The 27272-nt window shown below is 44.4% G+C and overlaps 1 protein-coding gene across 1 annotated transcript; it reads left to right on the top strand.

Annotated features, from left to right (window-relative positions):
* The first annotated feature begins 279 nt into the window (after positions 1-279).
* On the top strand, positions 280-27272 carry zgc:113516 (uncharacterized protein LOC541449 homolog). Its single transcript, XM_068596575.1, has 8 exons — positions 280-420; positions 6448-6710; positions 7836-7988; positions 12355-12503; positions 13767-13850; positions 15968-16128; positions 20883-20956; positions 27203-27272. The coding sequence occupies exons 1-8, from the start codon at positions 280-282 to the stop codon at positions 27270-27272; spliced, it is 1095 nt and encodes a 364-aa protein (XP_068452676.1).

Below are 27272 nucleotides of genomic sequence, written 5' to 3'. Positions count from 1 at the left end.
CAACAATCTAAGAGGCCGGCAAATACCACGCATGGCTCTATTTGCCCCGACGAGAGCAGATGTCAGGACTCTGCCGCGTATCGTATCAACGCCATTGAGACTTCAAGCTTACTCGAGTTTAAATTTGATCGCTTGTCTTGGTTCAAGATCGAACTCACACCAGAGGATGTTTTGATGGTCTTGCAGCAAGAGTGGGACTCTGGTCCAAAAGGTTCTACACAACTTCTAGACCCTCAAACTTTTTGAGGTTTAAAAATCTTCACACCTGATTTGTTGAAAATGGAAAGTCGGTTTGCCGTTGCCGGGAATCCGCTTCTCCACGTGGACCTGCAAATTGATGAGGACGAACCTCGAGGAGGAATCCTGCATCTCCTCAGCAGACTGCGTCCTCATTGGAAGGCAACGGACATCCAGATGAAGGCAAGTGGACGTTTGTGTCGAAGGGATTCAATGAGGATTAAAAGCAACCCGGTTGCTAGAATAAATTGGTGCGTTTCTGCACAGCACGCTATTCTGATTCATATCCGCCTCATGTCTTCCATGCAAAAACAAAAAGGGACAATACCACATGGTTAAAGTCGTGAAAGAAATGGTAAGGCTTAAAAAAAACTATTTGGTTATGGTCAGAAGAAAAATTGTGTTTTTTTTTATTGGAAATAATAAAGTAACGTACCAGACTAGCGTAAATAAACAACCAACGCCTTTAGAGAACTTAACGTAACTTGATGACGTTACGCAACGAGCATAAAGTCAACGCTTACTTTTGGTTTCACGTGGGACACAAACTAAGATCTTCTTGATAAGAACTTTGTGTTTGGTTGAGCCTTTCACTAACCGCCCTGGAGTGGATTTTCTCCGTTGTTATACTTGTTATTACATAAGACTTAACTTTCCATGAGGGTTGCTCTACGTCACATCTTTGTGCGTTGCTCGCTGCACCACGTCATTTGCTCCGACAGAATATCTCGTGGTGAAAACAGAAACCGTAAAAGCAATTACAATACATACACAATAGAGATAACTAGCATCGCAGGCTAAAAGCATATTTCAATAGATGAGTTTTAAGTGCAGTTTCAGAAGTGCAGAGTGACGGTAAGATCCTTGGACAAGTTTGACGTCTGCAGAGCTGAGGTTGCTGGTGGAAGATGGAGGTCAGGAAAGTATGAAGGGGTTTAGGTTGTGAACAGTTTTTGTCCATGATGAGGACAATCTTGATCTAGATCCTCTGCTGTAGGGGGCGCCAGTGGAGGTTTTGGAGGACTGGGGTGGTCTCTCGTGCTGGAGTGTGAGATGTTTTGTAGTTTGTTGATTTTGGTGGATGTGCCGTACAGGATGCTGTTGCAGTAGTCCAGTCCGGAGGTGACGAAGGCGTGAACGACCGTTTCGTTCGGCTGAAGAAGCGAAGAAAGGGGCGAAGACGGGCGATGTTTTCACGATGAAAGAAGGCGTTTTCTTTGTGAAGTGCGTTCCAAGCAGAGGGTTAGATCAAACATGACATAAAGGTTACGGATAAGTGTGGAGGCAGGAAGAAGTGGTGCCGATCGATGCAGAGGGAGAAGTTGTGGCGGGATTTGTTTAATGGTTCGGGGCCAATGATGAGGGTTTCAGATTTGTCGCTGTTGGTGACGGTAAAAGTGAGTTCCAGTAATTTAGAGGTTTGCTTTTAGGGATGAGAAGGTCAAGGCCAGGCTTTTTGAGGACACAGCCAGTAGACAGGAAGGCGTTGATGATAAAGAGGAGCAGAGGGCTGGGAGACAAGCCATGACTGAAGTGGAAGGGCTGGGGTCCATGTCGCAGTGTGTCCATGCCAGACAGAGACGTATTGAGTTCTGAGGGGGAGATTAGGATTGGGTGAGTGACCGGGCGGTTAGCTCGGGGATTTCCTTACAGTGGAAGGCAGGGTGGGGTTCAGAGGGCCAGCGGTAGATAATTGAAAGGAACCGGAGTGTCTGAGTGTGAATGTCAGGTGAATGAGTTACGACGGTGTTCTGGATGTTTCTTATGTGTTGGCGCTAAAGATTCCTCCTGGTTCCCCATCTTTTTTTGCCCCATGGACCAGTTTTGTGCAGGACAATATTTTCACGGAGTGAATATATGCCGTAATAAAATTATACGTGCGGTATTAAAAACAGATATAAAGTGCATAACTCACCATTACCCCAAATCAGTGCGAGCCCTGAGATTAAGTAAGCTCACTTAAACCTTTATGTCCAGTCTACTCCGTATCTTAAACCTTTAAGTCCAGTCTACTCCGTATCTTAAACCTTTATGTCCAGTCTACTCCGTATCTTAAACCTTTATGTCCAGTCTACTCCGTATCTTAAACCTTTATGTCCAGTCTACTCCGTATCTTAAACCTTTAAGTCCAGTCTACTCCGTATCTTAAACCTTTAAGTCCAGTCTACTCCGTATCTTAAACCTTTAAGTCCAGTCTACTCCGTATCTTAAACCTTTATGTCCAGTCTACTCCGTATCTTAAACCTTTATGTCCAGTCTACTCTGTATCTTAAACCTTTATGTCCAGTCTACTCCGTATCTTAAACCTTTATGTCCAGTCTACTCCGTATCTTACTTCTGGTCGCTGTTGCTGCAGAAAACCCAGCGTCTCAAAGACAAGATGTTGGAAATTGAGGCAGGTTTTTAGAGTTTTTTTTAGCGATCTCAGGATATTCTACTTTGATTTTAATCCAGAGTTGTTGTCTGAAACGTATTAATTTTTGCGAACTTGTAAGTTTATTGTTTTGGGGGAACGTGTCGAGAGGCACAGATGGATGCATCCGATATTTTTTCTAAATGAAACGTTTCCAACCTAAATAATCAATTAACATTGTTTTATTCAATCTTTCTGTATGACTCGGTACCAACGGACCCAAGGACCAGGTGGTTGGGGACCGCTGGCTTAGATAACATAAATGTAATAAATTGAAGCCGTGTTTTGTTTAATGTTCACCACATGTTTGAAAAATAGTATCATTCAGAATGCGTGTATATGAATGTAATTTTGTGAAGTATAAGGATTTATCTCATTTAGACGTTGAGTGTCACATTAATATGTCACATGAAACCACATCACATGTCGCTGTGACACTTGCAAATAGTTTCTGTCGTTCCGATTGTGTTTGTTTAGCGTTTTCAGAAAAAGTGCTGCATGGATAAAAGAGAAGCCACAAAAAAAGATGTAGAGATGTTCAAACTTTAAATTCAATATATTTTTTTTCCCAGACATTCATTTTCATAAAACATCCAAATAGTTAAAGCGTAGACTCACAATGAGGTTCTAGCCCTCACAGGGGATATAAAACTCAATTCATGCGGTTTCAACCTTTGTGTTACTGCAATTTGAGCCGTTCCACTCACGACTGCTGTCGAAAGATCCTTCATAAAACCTTTGTGAACTGGTTTTAATAGGATCGGAGTAGTATTTTACAAACTGCAGTTTCATCCTGAGATTGCTGCAATATAAACCTGAACTGGATGGCAGAACAGAACAGACCATATTGTCTGACTTCTCCAGCACCATATTTCTTCTCTTAAATAGCACAAAAAGGGCCAATGCCACCTTCCTCTCTTTGTTGAGGATGTTGTTGTCTTGTTTGAATAAACTCAGTTTAAAAACACAATTAGGTGTGAACTTAACATCATGACCGATCAATTCACTAGCTAACGAAACTCTGCTGCTAAACATGGTTAGCCGGCAAGTGCTCTATTTTCTTCAGTAACGTTTGTCAAAAAGATAAAAAGAAAATCTCTTAAATCTCTTCTCTTAAAAAAAGAGAAAAATCAATGTGAAAGTGTTTTTTTTTTTTTTTTTACAAGTATGTCTTTCAAGAAACCAGTTGGCCAGAAAAATGTTGGCATTTTACATTTCTGCAAAACACGGATACAATGAATGTCAAAGTGTTCGTAGTACAGCTAGCGACGCACAGAACACGTATGTCGTTATAGAAAGTTACGTGAAAACTGATCACTCAAACACAGGACTTTCACCCAGGAGACCGGTTGTTGCACAACATTGTTGTTGCATGTTGTGTATAGATTCAGCATCATAGATGATTTTTTTGCCGTAACAAAGCAGTTTTGAAGCGATAAATTATCGACGTTTACCACAGAATGCTTTTCTGGGAGCGAGACACAAGGGAAAGTCAAACGGTAGTAAGAGGCAGAATAACACATTACTGGTCTTTTCATGGGAGTTGTTGACAACAACAAAAAAAATACATCGCCATCTATATACTTTATAATAGGAAGTTGTGGCCATGTCTTGCGTATGTAAAAAAAAACAAAAAAAAAACAGCAGAGAAAGCAAGGTTAACTGGACAAAAGAAAGTAGATGTTTTTTTTATGATGTTAACCCTGAGAACAGATGTGTATTGTTGTCAGAGAATCTTGTTCAGAACAGGATAATCCCATTCTGGTCCCATGTGCAAACACAAGGTCCAATCTTTCAGAGAAATAGGGTTTATGTTTGTTAGGTGACAGCACATCGGGTGGGTGACCTCTCAATCTACACCAGGTCCAGTAGAGTACACAAAGGAGTACGATTCCCTTCAGACCAACGACGTATTGTGTTCATCTGTCTGAATAATCAGACTGTACAGGGGGAAGGACACGCCGTCCCTGTTACACCTGCACTTTAAACTCTCTTGTATGTGAGGTTTCATTTTCAAACTACTTTGTTACATCTTGTTCTTCACCTTTGCTCTTGAAACAATACACATTTCAAGGCAATTTAACATGCACTTTAACTTTAAAAGAAATTAAAAACAAAGGGAAAACAAGACAAAAACCCCTGAAAGACAGTGTTAAAGGGGTTCACATTAAATAAATAATTAAAAGACAAAGAATTCAGAGGCAACTATTTTCACGGCTTCTTTCAGCACTTGTTTAAAAGCAGTTCGTTTACACATGCCCAGACATTTATGGATTTATGCATCAAATAAAACGCAGTGCTTCATTTAAAAAAGAAAAGAAAAAAGATTAGAGACAACGGGAGTTTGAGAACAATGTCAAAGCCAGTGTGGAAAGTGTTGAAGTGGCTCTTCATCCAATGTCAAGGTGGGCATATTTGTTCATTTTCCATCTAGATGAAGAACAAAAAACTGTGTGTGTGTGTGTGTGTGTGTGTGTGTGTGTGTGTGTGTGTGTGTGTGTGCAATCTGAAGCTCAGAGGATGCCATGGAGACTGTGGCAGAGAATGAGAGACTCGGAGAAACCGCTGAAAGAAAACAAATGTCCCGTGGGGCCTTTGCAGGCAAACAGTGGTCACTGTGGTATTGTTGTGTACACACACAGGGCAGCAACACACACAGGGCAGCAACACACACTGCGATGCAACACACACTGCGCTGCAAGTGTGATGTTCAATGACAACAAGTTCAGGCAGCAGCTGTCTGCAGCTCCACGGCTTCTGTTGCATATACCTTCGTCTATCTGATTTTAAATTCATTTGTGTGTGTGTGTGTATATATATATATATATATATATATATATATATATATATATATATATATATATATATATATAGCATTTATTTTTATACAGTTTCAAGACGGGAAAACAACATTATCTAAAGGACCCATCTTGGTTAATGTCGTTATCTGAATTCTCTTACAAATATGCAATAAAGTGCATCATAAAACCTATAAGTGAATTTGCATTTTTGCACTTTTTTATGGCTTTATAAATAAGATTCTGTGGTTTAAACAAGCTGAAAATATTTACAATTTTTTCTCCTAAGATAAAAATAAATACATAAATTGTTAAGATTCCACACGTCTTTTAAAAAGGGCGGTTGCTAACAAACTGCTAATCATGAGGCTAGTTGCATTTACTTGAGGTGCCTCGTGTTCTGATTATTGCACCGACGCTTTAAAAAAAAAAAATTATAAAATTGGTGTTTATTTGTGAAGATTGTCTTCGTAAAAAAAGGTTTTGCTACAGAGCTTATTTTCTGCAATGTTCCAAAATTGAACCCCCAAAAATATGACTTTTTGTTAAGGGGAACCAGTGCGACTATTACGTGAAAGGTCGGCCTGCAAAACACGTCAACCCTGCAAAAACATTTCGTTTCGACAAAAACCAGTAAATAAATAATTTAAAATGACTTATCTCATGAGGAAGATGTTCAAATGTTCACTTTCCATCAGCCAGACTAATTGACGCAGTGAGCACAGGTTTGTGTGTTGTGTTTGTGTGTATGTGTGTGTGTATGTGTGTGGCTAACGAGGGACAGGTGAAACTAATCAGCGCGAGGCCAAGTCAAAAATGGCGGGAAAACCACACAGGCAGGAAGTGATTGCGAGTGACAATAAATAAAATAAAACATGAATTAATTATTGAAACAAAAGAAAGAAGTGGATTATGACCGTAATTTACACGACAACTTAAAAAAAACTCTTTCAATTTAATTAAAAAAAAAGTTTTTTTCGCCACTTCCGGTCCTTCCAGACGTTCACGGAGGGCATCACCAACCAGCTGATCGGCTGCTACGTGGCTTCGCTCCAGGAGCCCGGCTGCGTCCTGGTGCGTCTGTACGGCAGAATGACGGAGCTGTTCGTGGACCGGGACCGGGAGCTGGAGATGTTCCGGGTCCTCCACGCGCACGGCTGCGGCCCGCAGATCTACTGCAGCTTCCGGAACGGCATCTGCTACGAGTTCGTGAGAGGGACGGTGCTGGACGACGAGCTGCTGCGGCAGCCCTCCATCTACAGGTCGGGAACGCAGCTCTCACGCGCCCGCGGGGTCCTGTCACATATTATAAGGATATTTACACCACGTTACATTAAATAAAAGTCATGCACACATTCAGACATTTCAAAGACGGTTTGAGAATCAGGCTCACCACTGAGTTTGAGTCAGAAAATTATGTTTTTCTTCATTTTTATTTGTGTTTAAAATAATTAAACATGAACAAATCATACAGGTTATAGAATAAAAGCTAAATTCAAAACCCTCATTAAAAAAATTGTATATTTGAATAAAGAATATGGACAAATTTGAACCGTTAATACTGATTTAATTAAGTATTTTCTTAATTCAACATACTTTTTCTGGTAAAATGAATTAGGTATTATACGATTTTATATTTTAAGAAAATGTTGCATAACGTTGTTGAATAAATTAAATAACGAGACTACTTGAAATGTAAAAAATTAGCTAATATGGAGGCTGCCATACAATCCCATTAATATCACAGATGAATACAATAATTAATTAAAAAATGAATGCTAACGGCTATAAAATTCCAGGTCCATTTAGTGGTCAAACAGGTTTATTATGTTTATTAAGAGTAATGTGAAAACTTGACCATTTATGTTTCCTAAGAAAACTCTGTGTGTGTGTGTGTGTGTGTGTGTGTGTGTGTTGAGCATCTCAGTTGTGCTGATGCAGGTGTTTTTTTTTCTCATTTGAATTATTTCAGTCATATTTCATGTTGAGCAACGTTGTTTATTCCCTCCGGGGTTCATTCATCATCCTCCGCGATAACAAACCAGCGCCATTATTCTCGCCGCCGCCGGACGGGAGGACACAACGCGGCCGAGGCCGAGCCGACGGTCCGCGGCTCGCATCCATCAGCCCTCACTCCGCCCGGCGGCCTCGGCGGGGGAATACCCAGACGACCCGGTGTCGCGGCGGAGAAGCCTTCGAGAACGAGCGCTCGAGAAGCCGAAAGGTCGCGGGGGAGAACGAGGCCCATTCCTTTATTTTGAGAAGAAGAACAAGATAAGAGCGCTAAATGGAAAGGGAGTTGTGTTTCTCCTCTGATAACGGCTTGTTTGTGCAATAACGCCGGCGGCCGGGCTCGTCTGAGGAAATGTTTTCTCTCTCCCCCGCAGATTGATTGCGGCGGAGACGGGGAGGATCCACTCCATCCAGCCCGACGGCGGCGCGCCCGCTGAACCTTTCCTCTGGACCAAGATGTCCCACTTCCTGACGGTGGCGCAGAGCGGCGCCAGCAGCCGCCCGGCTTCACAGCGCTGCACCGAGAGGTACCACCATTTTGACAAATCACCGCCATGACATATCTGAAGAGTGTGAAGCTAATGCGGAGCTGGCTTTGAACCTGCGACGTCTCCGAACGGCCATCCATGGTGCGACGCCCCTGGATGCAAAAGAAGTCTGATTGTATGGAAGTCTCTGAGTGTTGGGACTGGATGAGTTATTGTTTATCTGCCCTCACATTATAATATGTCTGGCAAACTAGCTTCATACCAACAGAGCTAGCTAACATAATCTAGCATTACTCCAAAGGTCAAGCAGCGGATCATTAGCAAACAACATTAGCTTACAGGTTAGCTTTACAATGTCACATAGCCATCAAGGACATTTTAGAAGATTCATGTGGTAAAAAGAACATTAAAAGTCATCAAGACGGTGATGTCAACCAACTCTTGGAGCTAACGTTAGCTTAATCAGTAGCTGATGTGGTTGTAGCTTCTGCAGCTAAATCAATGGTGAACAACAGGAAATAAGAAGTGTGCTTTTTTTATTGTTTACCTTCTGTGTGAAATTAAGAACGCATTGTTTCAGACTCGTTATCGGCCATCTTTGTTATTGAAAACTGCAGGTGAGCAAAAGGGGGCGGGTCTTAGTGAATGGTCCATCGTCCTATCAGGGTGCAGGAAGTCTATGAATTAATGTGTAAGTGAGGGAACAACGCTGTCAATGGATTACCTCAGATATAAACAACTTTTTGCATTCATCCATTTGATAGAAACCAGCAACATTTTCCAAATCGAGCAGCTGCACTTCTAATGCCTTATCTTTTTTTTTCAATATGCCAAATGCACATTTCTCAATCTGCACCCCTCTAGCCGTCACATTGTCTTTCACGCAACGCGAGGACTTGTGCTTGAATTTGGGGAAACCGGTCTCGGTGAGCCTCCATTGGTCAGAGGGTCGAAGGGGCGTGGCCTCCGCTGACAGTGACATGGCGTTATCTCTGACAGCGGAGGTCACGGGGTCACAGGCTCCGTCCAGACGCAGCAGAGAAACAGCAACGCAGCTTCCTGCAGAGCGCCGCCTCATCGGGCGAACGCTCAGCGAGTTATGTGAGCGGCCGAGAGGTCACGAGTCCTCCAGACGCCGGAAAGCCTCTGAGTTGTGTTTGAAAAAAACATGGAGTTTCTTCTTTGAGTTTCCAAGTCGTCCATTAAAGGAAGAGGAGGAGGATGAAGAGGAGGAAGAGGAGGAGGAGGAGACCTTAATGAAAAGGTCCAAGTGAAAACCAGTGTCTTTGCCAACGTCCTTTAAAGTATTTAATTATAAATCTATTAGATTTAGAGCACATCCTTTACTAATAAGCCCATAAAAAAATCTACATTTCATTTGTCATTTTGTGCAAAATCATGCAAAAATAGTAAAAAAAAAAAAATTTGTTAAGAGATGGACATTATCATTTAAAAAAAATAATCATTGTATTTTGAGCCAATATGGTTTTTTATAAAGCCGTAAAATAACTAGCAAGCTGAAAGAAATATAGATTTAGTCCAATCTCAGAGTATGTTGTAAATTCAGCAACATAAGATGACGCTTCAGAGGAAACACCTGCAGCGTGAGGCCGCACAGTGAGATGGAGCACAGACGAGTAGAACAATCATTTAATGTCTTCATAGATCCTCCATGTTAAATCTGAGGTTTCACACACAGCAGACACACAAAGTGGAGCTCCTGCTGTGTGCGCTGCAGGACGTTGTGGTACTGTAGGTGAGGAGCGGGTGGAGGAATCAGGACGTCGCTCGCCTGCAGACGCTGCACCGCACGCAGAGCCCCAATAGATGGAGCTACACCGCGACACAACCATGTGACCCAGAGTCCAGAGCCGCTCCGACGCAGAGGAACTGAAAATGACCAGGAAGACACGAAGGATTAGGACCTGGGCCTGAAGGGGGATTAAAGTGGATGAAGGGAAACTGCCACGGCTTCATTTCTAAGAGCCAAGAGATGAGGTTAAAACCTGTGTGTGTGTGTGTGTGTGTGTGTGTGTGTGTGTGTGTGTGTGTGTGTGTGTGTACTGGTCTCTTGAATGTGCAACGGCATGAATTATACGACACACACACTCACAGACGCAGAGACAGAAGCAGAGACAGAAGACCAAGAATAAAAAAAAGTGATTTTTAAACAGGCATCAGAGCAACTTTTGTACTTGAGAATGTACGAGTGCTGCTGTGAATGTGATCTTCAGAGGAAATGGAGAAAGAAAGGCGGAGAGAGCAGGAAGAGGCTGCACCTGCAGAGGAGGTCTTCAGCTCTCAAGCCACCCGCTGAGAGAGAGAGAGAGACAAGGAAGGAGAGAGAGAGCGAAAGAGGCTGCAGCAGCTGCACGGTTGGGAGAGCGACAGCACAGTAGAAGTCAGAGAAAAGAGAGAAAGGCAATGGAAAGCAAGAGTGCAACCTCTTCTTCTCCCAAAGGCCTCCCGCTGCGTCTCCCTTCGCTCGCCCGCGAATCGCATGAAACTGCTAAAAAGGAAGAAGAAGAAGAAGAAGAAAAGTGGTTGCTCGGCTGGTGTTTGAAATCATATGTAAATAAGGCACATTGATAATGAAGCGCCAGAGGAGGAAACTCCACTAATTACCTTGCAGAGCGCTGACAAGGAGCAGGAGGCGAACGCACTCCACGAGCTGTCGCTCATGAAAAGGACAGAAAAGAGAGGAAAAGATCTGATGGCAAGACGACAGGTTTCCATTTACAGCCCGTGGAAGTCTTTCATTCCGCTTTTGACTCCCGAGCGATCGCTTCGACGCTGAAAGTCAGTTTGTTGAGTTTAAAGCAGGCGACGCGTTGAAAAGGAATCAGGGTGATTCACCATTCAACTGCTTTTTAAAATAAATGCATTCATATTAGAGGAGATGGATAAATGATGCATGTCGGAGCGGCGTGACGTTCAGGAACAGAAAGATCTCTGTGGATGTGAATCAAACACTTCACAGATGCATTCTGGGTCGAGCACCATTTCAGCCTTAATAAGATATTAAAAAAGGTAAAGCGGGTATTTTTAAAGGGAATATATATACATACGTGTGTGTTTGCGTATTTTTCTGCAGATCAGCGGCTCTGGAGGCGTCTTCATTCACTCGATGCTCTCATCCGTCCTCACGAGGGTGGAGGAGGTGAAGGTGCAGCTGAACGAGGCCTCGGCCCTGACAGGCCTCATGAATCATGTCTGAGTGTGTGTACAACACCGAGCATCTGTTTGCCCCCCCGACCCGCCCGACAATAAATATCTAGTGTTTAAATCACTGCCCCCCCCCCCCCCCCCCCCGCATCGCGTCCTGCAGAGAGCAAACGCAGAAATGAATTAGCAGACGGGAGAAGCTTGCGCTGCGTTTCTTCCCGGTGCATTTTATTTATTTATTTATTTATTTATTTATTTATTGTGTTGCTCTGACGTGCAGGAACGTGAGCGTCTCTCCTGGACAGATGGAGCGATCAAGTTGCTTCCACCAGACGAGGGAGGAGTTTGTGACATCGTTGCTTTTTCACATCGCTCGGCTCCCCCGGACCGTTTAGAGATTATTTTTTTTCCCGTTCAGAATAGTTTTTTCTTTCTTTAGATATCAGATGTTTAAAAGAGGTCAAAGTCAACTGGAGGGTTCCTGCAGACGGATATTTGAAGTCTGGCCGTCAACACGCCGCCGAGAGCCGACGCTTCACCTGCTTTTAGGGTGAAGCGTTCAGGTGAGTCACGGTGTGTTCAGGGGTCCAGGTGGGATTGAGTCTTCACAAGAAGAAGAAGAAGAAGAAGAAGGTCATAGTCCCGCTTCACAGCGAGGCTATGCTTATTATTTAACATATCGCGACAGGTGGAAGATAAAATATGACTTCTGCATTAATGCATCAGTAGTATTACGATATCATATTTAACTGTAAACATGGGATTGTTCTTTTAGTTTTACACAGAGTGCATTTAGCTGATAATACTTCTGTTGCTTTGAAACAGGATCCATGCATTCACATTCATACTCTTCACATGTCTTTCTACTCGTTGACCTTTGACCTCAGAGATGGACAAGAGGCTTTTTTATTATCCGTAGTCCCGAGAGGCAGATGTTAAAAAACTATAACAAACCTAAAAACAGAAATTAAATTTAGGATTATAAACTGTTGATGCTTTTACAACAGTTCAACAGCTAGAAGACAGTAAAGACATGCAGGTAGGTGACGGTCAACAAAGTACCTCATGCACAGATTGAGGAAGGAAGGAGCCGTCATGACGTCATGAAGTTATGAAGTTATGACGTTGGTCTTCTCGCATGTTGAACTGCAGCGTGTCCAGATGCCTCTGAGGCCTCGTGAAGCGTTCCCTGCAGACGATGTTGAAACCAACAGGCGATGTCCTGCGTGTGCCCCTGCAGCCCCGCGGCGCTGCACGGCGTGCCCAGCTTTGAGACGCTGGCCGAGGAGCTGGAGGCGCTGAAGAGACACCTGCTGCAGGTGGACTCGCCCACCGTGCTCTGCCACAACGACCTGCTGACCAAGAACATCATCTACGACCAGGACCAGGGTGAGAGGACGCACAACACACTGACGCACAACACACTGACGCACACTGACGCACAACACACTGACGCACAACACACTGACGCACAACACACTGACGCACAACACACTGACGCACAACACACTGACGCACAACGGTGCACACTGTAGGCGACACACTGCTGATGCACATTATAGACGACACACTGCTGCTGCACACAGTAGATGACACACTGCTGCTGCACACTGTAGACGACACACTGCTGCTGCACACAGTAGACGACACACTGCTGCTGCACACTGTAGGCGACACACTGCTGATGCACATTGTAGACGACACACTGCTGCTGCACACTGTAGACGACACACTGCTGCTGCACACTGTAGGCGACACACTGCTGCTGCACACTGTAGACGACACACTGCTGCTGCACACTGTAGACGACACACTGCTGCTGCACACAGTAGACGACACACTGCTGCTGCACACAGTAGACGACACACTGCTGCTGCACACTGTAGACGACACACTGCTGCTGCACACTGTAGACGACACACTGCTGCTGCACACTGTAGACGACACACTGCTGCTGCACACAGTAGACGACACACTGCTGCTGCACACAGTAGACGACACACTGCTGCTGCACACAGTAGACAACACACTGCTGCTGCACACAGTAGACGACACACTGCTGCTGCACACTGTAGACGACACACTGCTGCTGCACACAGTAGACGACACACTGCTGCTGCACACTGTAGACGACACACTGCTGCTGCACACTGTAGACGACACACTGCTGCTGCACACTGTAGGCGACACACTGCTGCTGCACACTGTAGACGACACACTGCTGCTGCACACTGTAGACGACACACTGCTGCTGCACACTGTAGACGACACACTGCTGCTGCACACTGTAGACGACACACTGCTGCTGCACATTATAGACGACACACTGCTGCTGCACACTGTAGACGACACACTGCTGCTGCACACAGTCGCTCCTCCTCCTCAGGATGAAGGTGTTTCTTTCACGTCCCTTAAAGACGCAGCGCGCCGCTGCTCCTGGAACACATCCACCATGTTTGTGGTGTCTTTTATGTTTATTGTGGTGTTTTCACGGCTCAGTGCAGAGACTCTTGTTCTTTTGATTCCCACAAGGTTCTCACTTTGAATGACAGGACGCACACACACACCTCGGATGTGTTCTTCACGTTGTCTTGGTAACTGCTTCTGTTTCCCTCCTCTTCCTCCTCTTCCTCCTCCTCTTCCTCCTTTCAGGAGCGGTGAAGTTCATCGACTACGAGTACGCCGACTACAACTACCAGGCCTTCGATATTGGCAATCACTTCAATGAGTTCGCTGGTAGGTTTGTGGCGGCGTGTCGATGCAGTGTGTGTGCAGTGTGTGTGTGCAGTGTGTGTGTGCAGTGTGTGTGTGTAGTGTGTGTGTGCAGTGTGTGTGTGTAGTGTGTGTCCTGCAGTGTGTGCAGTGTGTGTCCTGCAGTGTGTGTGTGCAGTGCGTGTGTGTAGTGTGTGTCCTGCAGTGTGTGCAGTGTGTGTGTGCAGTGTGTGTGTGCAGTGTGTGTGTGTAGTGTGTGTCCTGCAGTGTGTGCAGTGTGTGTCCTGCAGTGTGTGTCCTGCAGTGTGTGTGTGCAGTGTGTGTTCAGTGTGTTTGATGGAGCAGCTGAGAGCTTCACAGGCTTCATCTGAACGTTTGCAACGATCATCAATTCATCACTTTAATGTAGTTTTGATGAAGCGCGTCGTGTCAACACACCGACAGCATCACGACGCAGAGACCAACTCCTGGAGCTCCTGAAGCTCCTGAAGCTCCTGAAGCTCCTGAAGCTCCTGAAGCTCCTGGAGCTCCTGGAGCTCCTGAAGCTCCTGAAGCTCCTGGAGCTCCTGAAGCTTCTGAAGCTCCTGAAGCTCTTGAAGCTCATGAAGCTCCTGAAGCTCCTGAAGCTCCTGAAGCTCCTGGAGCTCCTGGAGCTCCTGAAGCTCCTGAAGCTCCTGGAGCTTCTGAAGCTTCTGAAGCTCCTGAAGCTCTTGAAGCTCATGAAGCTCCTGAAGCTCATGAAGCTCATGAAGCTCTTGAAGCTCCTGAAGCTCCTGAAGCTCTTGGAGCTCCTGAAGCTCCTGAAGCTCCTGAAGCTCTTGAAGCTCATGAAGCTCTTGAAGCTCTTGAAGCTCCTGAAGCTTTTCATGCTGATGATGAAGAGTTGACGTCGTCCGTTATGCAAAAACTCTTTCCTCCGTTTGCAGCGTTCAGATATTTATTTCAGACTCGTGTCGTCTGTTCTTTCTGTTTTGTGTGATTTAAAATGCAGTAAGCAGCAATGAGGACATAATATTATTGTTATTATTATTAATATTATTGTTATTATTATTATTATTATTATTATTATTATATTCAGTAAAGCAGCAGCAGACTTCAGTATTTAACGTTATAAAATATAGAAATCTGATCCATTTAAAGTACTTCATGCAGAGTTCTACATTTTATATTTCATATTTATTATTACTGCTGATGTTTAATGTGTGAGTTTCAGTTTGACTCATTTAAACTAATTCATACACGTTTAGTTTTTTAAAGTAATATATCATATTTTATTAGGTTATTATAAGCTCTATTATTTAAACTCTTTAATTATTTAGTCGAGTTTAATTTATTAGACGTACGTTTAAAAAACGTAAATGTTGAAATAAAAGAAAAGTTAATTTTTAAACACAACATATGTTTAGGCCTCTAAAAACATCCCAAACATAAAGTGTGACTCTCTGCAGCTGAATCATTTTAATAAAACATGTGAGATGTAGATGTGTAAATATCAGTCTACATGTTTCTGCTTCAGAGGAAATGAAGACGACACAAAGACATGAAAAGGTTTCAGGTGCAACGATAAAAAAATGACTTTCAGGATGATTATTAGTTTGAAATGATGCAGCTGTAAAGTATAAAATGTTTAAAATGTGCGTCATAAAAACTGCAGAAAAGACAAAAGCTTTTAGAAAATTAACAATTTAACAAACGCATCAGAATAAAATCATAAAATATAACATTAAAGTTACAAAAGCACAAGAAATAAAAACCTGGTTGATAATAAAAAAATGTCTAAAACTGTGTGTGTGTGTGTGTGTGTGTGTGTGTGTGTGTGTGTGTGTGTGTGTGTGTGTGTGTGTGTGTGTGTGTGGGCAGTTTTTTTTCATTTTTCACAGATTATTTAATCCTCTCAAAGTATGAAAGTAATCATCAGCTGCAGTCTGACTCCTGTCAGAACAGCGAGGTCCAGACGTTGCTCTGCACGCCGTCGCTTCTGTTGCTGCAACCCAACATTTAGTTGCTCTAATATCTGCAACATGCGTTGCTCTCTGGTTGAAGTGGCAACGCCTCAGATCCGTCAGTTGACAGCCCTGACAGCAGCATAAACACACACTATAAACACACACATTCATATTCATACGCGTTTTGTTTCTGAGGTGTGGACGACGTGAACTACAGCCGCTACCCGAGCCTGGAGCTGCAGCGGGATTGGCTGTCCGTCTACCTGCAGAGCTTCAAGCGCCGCTCGGGCCGCGAGGCCGAGGTCAGCGAGGCCGAGGTCACGCGGCTGCACGTCCAGGTCTGCAAGTTCTCTCTGGTGAGCGCCGCCGCCGCCGCCGCCGCCGCCGGGCGCCATGTGGTGACACGCAGAGAAAAGAAAAGAGCCATCACGCCGTCGAGCCGCCGACACTTTGGAAACTCTTCGGGAAAGTGACACGAGTCGACCGTTCTTTCCTCTTTTAAGTGTGTGTGTGTGTGTGTGTGTGTGTGTGTGTGTGTGTGTGTGTGTGTGTGTGTGTGTGTGTGTGTGTGTGTGTGTGTGTGTGTGTGTGTGGAGCTCTGGAATGACGGGAGGCAACACCTCATCACATTGTAACAATTTACTTTTCCAGCTCGCTAAAAAAAAAAGAAGAAGACCCCCCCCCCCCCCCCCCCGCTGACCCTCCGCTCAGACTGTGATGGACTCCATCTGAGTTGATTACAAACTGCCGCAGGGAAAAAAATGAAAGCCAGCAGCCAAAATGATTTTCCCTCTCCACCGCAGTCTTCTTCATTCTTCAGTCTTCGTCGCGCCTGAAAGAGCTTTTAACACAGAAGGCAGAACGGTCCTGAAGCCGTCTGGAGGCGTGTGAGCGTCTCCTGAAAGGACGAGGAAGCCTTCTACTTTCGCTTTTCTCTTTCTTCGAGCCGTAAAATAGCAGCGAGGAGAAGAACGTGCGATGGAGGAGAGGCGATGACATCGTGGTGCTGCAGGAGAGGCGATGACATCGTGGTGCTGCAGGAGAGGCGATGGAGGAGAGGCGATGGAGGAGAGGCGATGACATCGTGGCGATGCAGGAGAGGCGATGGAGGAGAGGCGATGACATCGTGGTGCTGCAGGAGAGGCGATGACATCGTGGTGCTGGAAGTCAGATTCCTGTGACAAAGCGAGGACGGACGCTCCTCTGCAGGGAGAGAGGGAGGGATCGCCGGCGCTCCAGCAAGTTTCAAACCCCCAACTCGTCCTGATGAGAGAGAAACCACAGCGCTGCTCTCGTGGCTTCATTTGAGCTGAAACTCCTCCGTTCAGAAAATATCCACAAATAGAAGCAGTTCACCACAAAATGTTGTGTTCACACACAAAACCTCTCGTCATTAAATGTCGTCCTGCGAGCCGTTAATTACTGGTTTCACTTTGTGAGCAGAGGAGGAAAAATACCAAAAATACCAAAGATGTGCAATCGTTCACTAATGATATTATGAAACATTTAAAAAGGATTTTTTAAATTAAAGCAGCGCCACAATTTTGATAATCGATTAATTGTATCTTCTTTTTTTTTTAATTCCAGCTCTGTGTGTGTGTGTGTGTGTGTGTGTGTGTGTGTGTGTGTGTGTGTGTGTGTGTGTGTGTGTGTGTGTTTTCTATGATTGCAATTAAAATAATTTGGGGTTTCCAGACATCATTTTGGTCTCTGGGAAATTTTAAATGGGAATTTTTTTCTCTCGCTATTTTAACAAATTTAAAGATCAAATAATTCAACAAGAAAATTATAATCATTATTTTTCTCTTTATTTTGAATCTTTTTTCTATTGGAAGTTGTGGCCGTTCAATTTTTCACACACACACGGATGATGTCACATCTGGAATAAAGCAATATATATTTAATGTGAAACAACGACTGTAATAATCATCAATCCACTCTGATTTCTGTGAATATATTTGTTACATATAGAGAGAGAATTGTTTTTATTTTTTTAATGACTTTTTGTCTGGTTCTCTTTGGTAATCTCTCGGGGTAATTAAACGACTGACTTCCTCGGCTCGTTAGCGGCTCAGCCAATCAGAGGAGGAGTCGCCGCGTGGCAGCCAGAGCTCTGCGGCTGCCACGCGGCGACTCCTGTTAACCCCAAACTGTGCCGAGACGCCGCGGGGAGGGAGGGGGAGGGGGGATCCCCCGTGATGGCGAGGATGAAGCCCCTCCCCCCCCCTCTGTGATGTCACTCGGGTTCTCCTCTGCAGTGTCGGGCTGAAGCTGAGGTTCTCAAACTGTTTCTGTCTCCACTTTGAGGAAGAACAATGTTCCACCGCTCGACAACACGGAACACAACGCGACAACACGGAACACAACGCGACAACACGGAACACAACGCGACAACACGGAACACAACGCCACAACACGGAACACAACGCGACAACACGGAACACAACACGGAACACAACGCGACAACACGGAACACAACACGGAACACAACGCGACAACACGGAACACAACGCTCCAACTCCTCCATCCGTGTTTTATGAATTCATAGATTAAATATTGTAAATCCCTTTCAAGTGACCCAGAGCAGAAGCAGCTTTAATGGCCGTGTGAAGCTGATTCTGCGCTTCGTGCTTCTTCTCAATGAAGAGCGAGATATAAAAAGATAAATATTAAAGACCAGAAACATAAAACATTAAAACAGAAGTCCAGAAAGTGCAACAAAAACTAATAACATGAGCAATCGCTTGTTAAAACAATGCAAATAAAGTTATACATGTGCAAAAAATAACTCCTATTTGGCAAAAAGATGAGCAAGGAAGCCGGTTGGATCCCTGTTTTCTGCCCATAGCTTCATGTTGAAGTGTCCTTGAGCAAGGCACTGAAGCCCCAGAGCTTCACCGCAGCACAAAGCTGCTTCATCACTGGGGACGTTGACATGCAGAGAATAATCCCACCACTGTGGGATTATTACATTTTTTTACATTTAAAAAATATATATATTTTTTCAGGAAGCTACATCACTGCGCCCCACCTGTAACACCTCCGCGCCCCACTAGAGGGTCGCGCCCCACCTGTAACACCTCCGCGCCCCACTAGAGGGTCGCGCCCCACCTGTAACACCTCCGCGCCCCACTAGAGGATCGCGCCCCACCTGTAACACCTCCGCGCCCCAGTAGAGGGTCGCGCCCCACCTGTAACACCTCCGCGCCCCACTAGAGGGTCGCGCCCCACCTGTAACACCTTCGCGCCCCACTAGAGGGTCGCGCCCCACCTGTAACACCTCCGCGCCCCACTAGAGGGTCGCGCCCCACCTGTGATACCTCCGCGCCCCACTAGAGGGTCGCGCCCCACCTGTAACACCTCCGCGCCCCACTGGAGGGTCGCGCCCCACCTGTGATACCTCCGCGCCCCACTAAAGGGTCGCGCCCCACCTGTAACACCTCCGCGCCCCACTAGAGGGTCGCGCTCCACCTGTAACACCTCCGCGCCCCACTAGAGGGTCGCGCCCCACCTGTAATACCTCCGCGCACCACTAGAGGGTCGCGCTCCACCTGTAACACCTCCGCGCCCCACTAGAGGGTCGCGCCCCACCTGTAATACCTCCGCGCACCACTAGAGGGTCGCGCTCCACCTGTAACACCTCCGCGCCCCACTAGAGGGTCGCGCCCCACCTGTAATACCTCCGCGCACCACTAGAGGGTCGCGCTCCACCTGTAACACCTCCGCGCCCCACTAGAGGGTCGCGCCCCACCTGTAATACCTCCGCGCCCCACTAGAGGGTCGCGCCCCACAGTTTGAGCACCTCGGGGCTAATGTGTGTGAAATAGAGGGCGGTTGTTAATCTCTCTCTCTCTCTACGACTCAGATCAGATTAGGAGATGAAGATCTGCGGCGGTGAGGAAGAAGAAAAACCCACATTGCTCCTCAAGTATTTTATTTGGTTATGAAATAAAACAGAGATCATGTCTGCGGCCGTCTGGAGGCATCAGGACTGTTCAGGGCAAGAGAACTACAAACATGGAGGCCAGACTTAAAGGCAGCCGTGGAGGTCAGGCCGAGCTGAAGAGCTTCACTGCTCTGGAAACCAAATGTAGAGAAACGTCAAAGGAAACTTTAAAGTTAGTGAAGAACAAAGAAGTTTGAGTCAGAAGAATCTGCAGCTCTTATTACACAATGCTGCACACACACAGACACACACAGACACACACACATCCAGGTTGTTGGAGACGGTGTGTGTGTGTGTGTGTGTGTGTGTATGTGTGTGTCTGCGCGCAGTTAACAAGTCGAGTGATTCTCTCGGCCGACATCCGACCCCACCGTGACCTGCGAGGGGGGAAGAGGAGGAGTGTGTGTGTGTGCGTGTGTGTGTGTGTGTGTGTGTGTGTGTGTGTGTGTTTGAAGCTTTAATTGGATCATCAGAAGGAGCATGAGGCCGGTCACACATTCTTGTGCCGTTCCTTTAATGAAGATCATGAAGAATTGTACTGAACATGCAAACACATCTCATTGGGTTCTAAGAGGTTCTGATAAAACACAGACACACACAGACACACACACACATTGATTTAACTAATGTAAATGTAATGATTTGTCATGAGGATGTTGCATTTTGTCCTCTTAAGGAAGAAGCGTCGCTACTGTGTCAACAGATTTATGTCCCTACAACATGAGGAAAACAGGACTACACTCACACACACTCACACACACACACACACACACACACTCACATTCCTGCATTACCCACAGTGCTACTGTGTGTAATGTGTGGACATCTGTTTCTGCTCACTTTGATACAACAGGAACAGAACTGAATTATTATTTTCTTTTACTTTTTAAAGCTGTTTTTCCAGAATATTACTTGGCAGTTTTGACAGGAATAAAATCCTTAATTCCTCTCTTACAGATTACCAGAAGCAGGTTGTGCGTCTTCACTTTGTGTTGCAGCGCTTTGTGAAGCGGCGAGTAATGAAAGCAGTGAAGCGTCTCGTATGTTCCTCTCAAGTCTCTCTCTCTCTCTCTCTCTCTCTCTCTCTCTCTCTCTCTCTCTCTGTCTCTCTCTCTCTCTCTCTCTCTCTCTCTCTCTCTCTCTCTCTCTCTCTCTCTCCTGCAGGCTTCAAACCTCTTCTGGGGTCTCTGGGCCATCCTGCAGTCTCAGTTTTCCTCCATCGACTTTGACTTCCTCAGGTTTGTGTTTTTATCTCGTCCGTCTGTCGCTTCGTCTTCATCATCGTGGAGGTTTGAGACGTTCACAAAACTGTTCATATTAAAATCTTCGTCCTCCTGACGTTACACCGGCTCAACGTTAACGCCGACTCAGCAACCAGAAACACACAAAACCACAAAGAACATTAGGACCCCGAGTGCAGTTTTCACCATTCGGCTTCAATACTTAACGCCGTGCGTCACCTCGCGCTCACAAAGGGTTAAACATGGACGCTGAATGGAAGCACTTATATTTTATTGCAATGTTTAAACAAACAGGTTCTTCTTTAAGATTGCCTGGCGAAGAATTCGTTGGCAACAAAAAATTGCAGCAAAGTGCTCGGGAACCCGGAGTCCACGTGGAAATATTAATATTCTTTTCTACTTTGTGTCTCTGAAAATGTAGAAGAAAGCCGGCAGAGCGAGGCCGCGTCCCGGTGTCGTTTCTTAAAGCAGACAAACCGATCTGCCGTCCTTCATCTGAGCGCCACGCGTCTCCAGAGAAAAGGGGCTCGGAAAAGTAATTCATCTTATTTATTTGAAATGAACTTCGCTGCACGCCGTTGTCTTCAAACGCGTCCAGGAGACATTCCTCGCTGCCAGCGAGCAGACAATAAAGTTCAGGAGGGTGAAATGTCCCTCCTCCCCCCCCGTCCCCCCTCGTGCCCACAGACCGCCACAGTTGTGATGGTGATCTTAATCAGTATGGACGCTCGGCAGCCTCCCCTCTGGATCAGGGGCCTCCGCCTCGTTTCGATCTGGACCTCCGAGGAAATGTGATCCAGAGGGGCGGCGAGGCACAGAGGCGCTATTGTTCCCGCCGGTCCTCCCTCGCATGCGCGTCCCTCGTCCCGCATGCGCCCGCTAGACGTCTGCTGCCGCCGCCGCCGCCGCCGCCGCCAGCTGAGGTGGAGCTGAAGTGCAGGCCGAGGGTCGGGTTTCCTTCCTTTAACTGCAGGGTTCAGACGAACGAGAGCGCCGAGCAACGAGGGGGAGCAGGTCTGAAGACACCGCTACTACCCGGCTAGCCGCTGTGTCCCAACACACACACACACATGCAGACACACACTTCCTCTGATTAAGAATCCTGAAAGTTGTGTAAAGAAAAGAAACAATGTGTATGACAAGTTTGTTCTTCCTTTAATCTTTTAATTTAAACACACTCATAACCTTCGTGATCTGTCCTTTGTTTAAATAGCATAAAGCTATCTACACACACACACACACACATATATATATATATATATATATATATATATATATATATATATATATATATATATATATACACACACACACATTAAATAGCAAAGCATTAAGCGGGTAAACAGGTTAGCTTCTCTGAGCTTTTTTAAGTAAACGACACAGTACAGCAATAGAAAGAAGCATCGGATGGACTAGCGTCAGCGTGTCACAGCTAGCTAGCTTGTTAGCGGTTAGCTCGCCAGCCTTAACGAGTAGTCAGGTGACTGGTGTGACCTCGGCCTGAAGTGCACAAAGCATCTTATATTTTAACACCAGATAATGCTTCTAAAAGTCAACGTTAGCTTCCTTTACGGTGCTATACGGTAGCATTAGCTCACACATTAGCGCCCTCAGAGCGCTAATGTGTGAGCTAACCTGAAGCTCGTCGAGTTAGACAACCTGTAACTCATATGAAAATAATATCAATTTAAAATCCACATGAATTAAAGGTCATTATTATTTATATTATTATTTTAGCAACGTGAGCTGCTTGAAGATGCACCTAACATGCTGTACATATTTCATGACTGGGAAAGAGGCAGAAAAGACCCCAAAACGCTGATTCGTACAGGATTCATGTCACATGACTTTTGGAGGATTCATTTGTGGGTTAAGACCCCATGTCATACTCGCCCTGTGCAGTTGGGCTTTAAGGACACTTTAATGTCCTGAACCTCAACCGAGCTGTTCAGGAAAGTTTAGCATTTACATTTATATCTTTATTCTCACATGAGACAAAGCGTCTGTCTCTTCAGTCGCTCACCTTTATTGGTTCTGTTGCTGTGAAGCATCAAAGCCTCGGCGCTGATCATCGGGGTCAAGAGATCATCCTGCGAGGGTTAATTACTGCGAGACCTTGTGTTCATCAAATGTAGTCGTTTGATTCAATTCAACACAACGATGAAAGCCTTAACTTCTGGGTCACCACCACGACCGGAGAGTCGGCGTCTCCGCTCAGCTCCTTTAACGCCAACGAGCATAGCGGCTATTACGCTTTCACCATAAACAAGTTTCTCTTTGAGGGAAGAGATAGGAAGTGTGTGTGTGTGTGTGTGTGTGTGTGTGTGTGTGTGTGTGTGTTTCCTTCCACTGTCATTCCCCTGAGCCAAACCTCTGACAGGCGTCGGCCCTCGAGCGCTAACCAGCGCCAGATGCTCATGTGACAATAGGGAGCAGCGCCGCCTCCCTCCGGCGGCCATATTTACTTTCCTCATACGATTTTATTCACGTGTTGAAAGTCTGCGAGTCAGCGGTTTAGATTTGTGGACGCGTTGGCAAAGTGAGCCGTTATTTGACAAAGACATTATTATGAGGAAATGAACGAAGAGGAGGAGGAGGAGGAAGGGGAGGAGGGGGAGGAGGGGGAGGCCCACTGTTTGGAAAAGCCCGACTACAAAATTGAGGGGAATTGTGCACAAAAGCACATTGTGAAACAGAATACCTGCTTTTGGAGCGAGTTCATTTTCCCCTGCTTTCTGCTAAAGAGCGAAACATCTCAGTTTCATCTGTGATGATGATAAATGTGAAGCTCGTTTGAGGTGTCATGGAATGAAAATAGGGATGAATGAGATCACCTGTGAAGGTTGCTGTTCTTTTAAATGGATATACTCAAAATATAATTTGGCTTATGAAGGGTGTGCGTGTGCCACGAGTAATTAGATTAACAGAGAAAAAGTGCCATGACCAGTGATTTTGACTCTTTTTTTTTGACACGCTGACATTGAAGCTCTGTTCACTTTTTAACTCAACAAACTGAATGTTCATAATGTTTGAAGAAAAAAAATTGCAAAAACATACGCTTAAAAAAAATGCTCTCAAAACTAAAATTTAAAAAAAAAATTACTCCCAAAAAATGCTCTAAATTTTTTTTTTTTCAATTTGAAAAACTAAAATTTGCTCTGAAAAAGAATTTGCTCTCCAAAAAAAAAACGCTCTGAATTTTTTTTTCTCAAAACTAAATTTTTTTCTCCCAAAAATGCTCTCAAAACTAAATTCTGCTCTCAAAAAAAAAATTAGCTCTCAAAAAAGAAAAAATACGCTCTCCAAAAAAAATAATCTCAAAAATAAAATTTGCTCTAAAAAACAATTTGCTCTCCCAAAAAAAAGCTCTGTCTCACAACAAAAAAATTTCTCAAAAAAAAAATGCTCTCAAAACTAAATTCTGCTCTTAAAACAAAAATTTGCTCTAAAAAAAAAAAACGCTCTCAAAAAAATTTATGTTCTTCAAAAAAAATTGCTCTAAAAAAAAATTTCCTCTAAAAAAAAGTAGTTTGCTCTCCAAAAAATAAAACACGCTCTCAAAAAGTAATGCTCTCAAAACTACGATTTGCTCTCAAAAAAGAAATTTGCTCTAAAAAATTTTTTTTTTAAATGCTGTCAAAACTAAAAATTTTTCTCCAAAAAAAAGTGCTCTAAAAATTATTTTAAAAATGCTCTCAAAACTAAAAAAAAAATTCTCAAAAAAAAAAAATGCTCTAAAAAAACATTTTTAAAAAATGTTCTCAACACTAAATTTTTTTTCTCGAAAAAAAAAAAAATTCTGAATTTTTTTTTTAAAATGCTGTCAAAACTCAATTTTTTTCTAAAAAAAAAAAAGTGCTCTAAAAAATTTTTTTTTTAAATGCTCTCAAAACTCAATTTTTTTTCTAAAAAAAAAAAAAAATTCTCAAAAAAAACAATTTTTTTTTGAGAGAACTACCAACAACCTGACGAGACGTAGTTTAAAGTGTGTTCAGGTTCCGCAGCTCAAACCAACAGGACTGTTGGTTCCAGCACAAAACTACACTTCAACGTTGTCGCCTCGTCACTGGGTCACATGACTGGTTGAAACCTCCCGTTATTTGAAGAGCGAGAACGCGTTGTCTCGACAAGTTCTGGCTCTCAACACCTTCATCTCTAACTTTGACTGTCAGAGATTTTAAAATGAACCGTGATGTTTATTTTATATCCACCTGACAAAGACGTTAGAAGTTAGACGTTATTGCGTAACGGCCACCATGTTTAGTTTGCTTTTTCCGATCTCCCCCTCCTGACCACCAGGATCCTGCGTTCGTCCAATCAGGTCGAGGACGGCTTCGCGCCGCCGTCCGACTCGATCATCCACAGTAGCGTGAGGTTTATTAAAAAATCTGTCCAGAGAAAATTCCTCTTGAGTGTTGCCAGACCGCAACGAGAGAAGTGCAAGCGCTGTGCCGGCTCCACTGCCACAGCAGCAATTTCTCCCTTTTTTTTCTTCTTCTGCTTCTTATTTATTTCTCTTTCCCCCACTTTAATTTAATCTACTACTTTCCAAAGGCAAAGGTGAGACGCTGGCTGCTCCATGGACTCGCTGGAGCCGAGTCTTCTGGGTCTGACAGCCAGCGAAGTGAAGCAACGTAAAGGAAAGAAAGGACTGACAAACGCCGAAGAGCAAAACAACACAAGTCCGGCTGCAACACAATAATCAGGGAGCAGTTTTTCCCCCCCAGTTTTTCCCCCCGGCGAGGAACAAAGCGAGAGAACGCCGGCCGCTAAAAGACACGAGTCTGAGAGATGTTTTTGTCCCAGCGAGCGATAAAAGAGAGAAAACTGATTCGACATTGAGGAGTTCAGTGAAAGCGCTGATTAAAGGACAAACGCTCTCTGCGCCTTCAGTTTCTCTGCTTTTGAAACTTCACTTCGTTTCAAAGGGTCTGAGGGCGGCGGCGTGCTCACACATCAGCTTCATGCAGGCGCTCCATCATAAAACACTTTTCTCGCGGTTGAGCCGCGAGGCTTCAGAGCCGGAGCTGCTGGGAGAAGAGACGGCGACGGAGTTTTGTTACACAAGCTTTCAAACTACAGACACACACACACACACACACACACACACTGCACCGTCACACACACCTCTACGTCTTTTAATATTTTAATCTTTTATATTACAAACGCTGACGACACGAGAGCTGATCCCTCTCTTGAGATATGGATATGTCTACAAATAGCTCTTAAAATATGTTCTGGCTGGATGAATGAAACGCCCTGCAGGTAAAAATAAAGACAAGTTCAGGTAGTTTAAATAGACACAACTCAATTTAAACATACACTAACTACTTATTATATTATTATTATTCATAATAGAATAATACATCTAATTTTAATGAGTAACAATCAGGCATTTACCTGAAACTGTTGTAATGGAATATGAAATATTGATTTTATTTTATTTCATGCTGTTAAACCAATAAACTAGCCGTACGGAGGGAGTCTGACCTAGTGGCCAAACGGTGGAATTACACCTGAGAGCCTCACGTCAAATGTCTGAATGACTTTTCTCCGTTGACTCACATTGGGAATGAAAAACGTCCTGAAAGGTGTAAAATGCATTATTAGTCCAATCCAAGTTAATTTCCTTCCTCCTCTTCACATGAATGACTTCGTTCTCTTCATAGTTTAAATTCCTCTTTGGACGTTTTTATCTATTTTATAAATGTCTGTTCAATAGTTTGATTTCACTGCAGAAGCTCAGAAACCGCTTGATGAAAAGTTCTTGAATTTTCACTTGAATCTCATTTCATTTGCACAAACCCGGTGAACGTGGATGATATTTAGTTGATGCTTCTCTTTGTGTTCTCCATGTGTCACCAATACAAACACGTGTGAGTCATTGAACGGACAGTTGTACCTTTGTGGCGGTACGATGGTAAAGAAAAGCATCCTGCTGCCATCCAACGTGACTCACATGCTAATGCATTCAAAGTGCAGCTTGTTTGGACGTGACAGGACAATATAAAGAAGAGATTTATATTGTTAATGTATTCAGCGCACGGAGCAAAGAGACGGAAAGGTGAGAAAAACCCACAAAGGAAGACGAGTGAACGCAAAACTAGTCAAACTGAGAACCTTCACGTTGTGGAAAATGTTCCTGAAACATCTGAAGACAGGAACAGAGTTCACATCATCGACCAGACTTTGTATAAAATGTTGTTTTCTGTGATTCATTGTGAGTCTCTGCTCTCTCTCCAGATACGCCAAAGCACGACTCAACTACTACTTTGAGAAGAAAGAGGAATATTTTGGATTGACGATGAGCTGA

This window comes from Clinocottus analis, unplaced genomic scaffold, assembly GCF_023055335.1.
Source record: "Clinocottus analis isolate CAN_PGR_092001 unplaced genomic scaffold, fCliAna1.0.p SCAF_38, whole genome shotgun sequence".
NCBI lineage: Eukaryota > Metazoa > Chordata > Actinopteri > Perciformes > Cottidae > Clinocottus > Clinocottus analis.
This window is presented reverse-complemented; position numbering and strand designations above follow the sequence as displayed.

Coding starts and splice junctions, on each gene's coding strand:
- zgc:113516 (XM_068596575.1), top strand. CDS start 280: ATGGAAAGTCGGTTTGCCGTTGCCGGGAATCCGCTTCTCCACGTGGAC. Junction 421..6,447: donor CAACGGACATCCAGATGAAG/GCAAGTGGACGT, acceptor CGGTCCTTCCAG/ACGTTCACGGAGGGCATCAC. Junction 16,129..20,882: donor AGGTCTGCAAGTTCTCTCTG/GTGAGCGCCGCC, acceptor TCTCTCCTGCAG/GCTTCAAACCTCTTCTGGGG.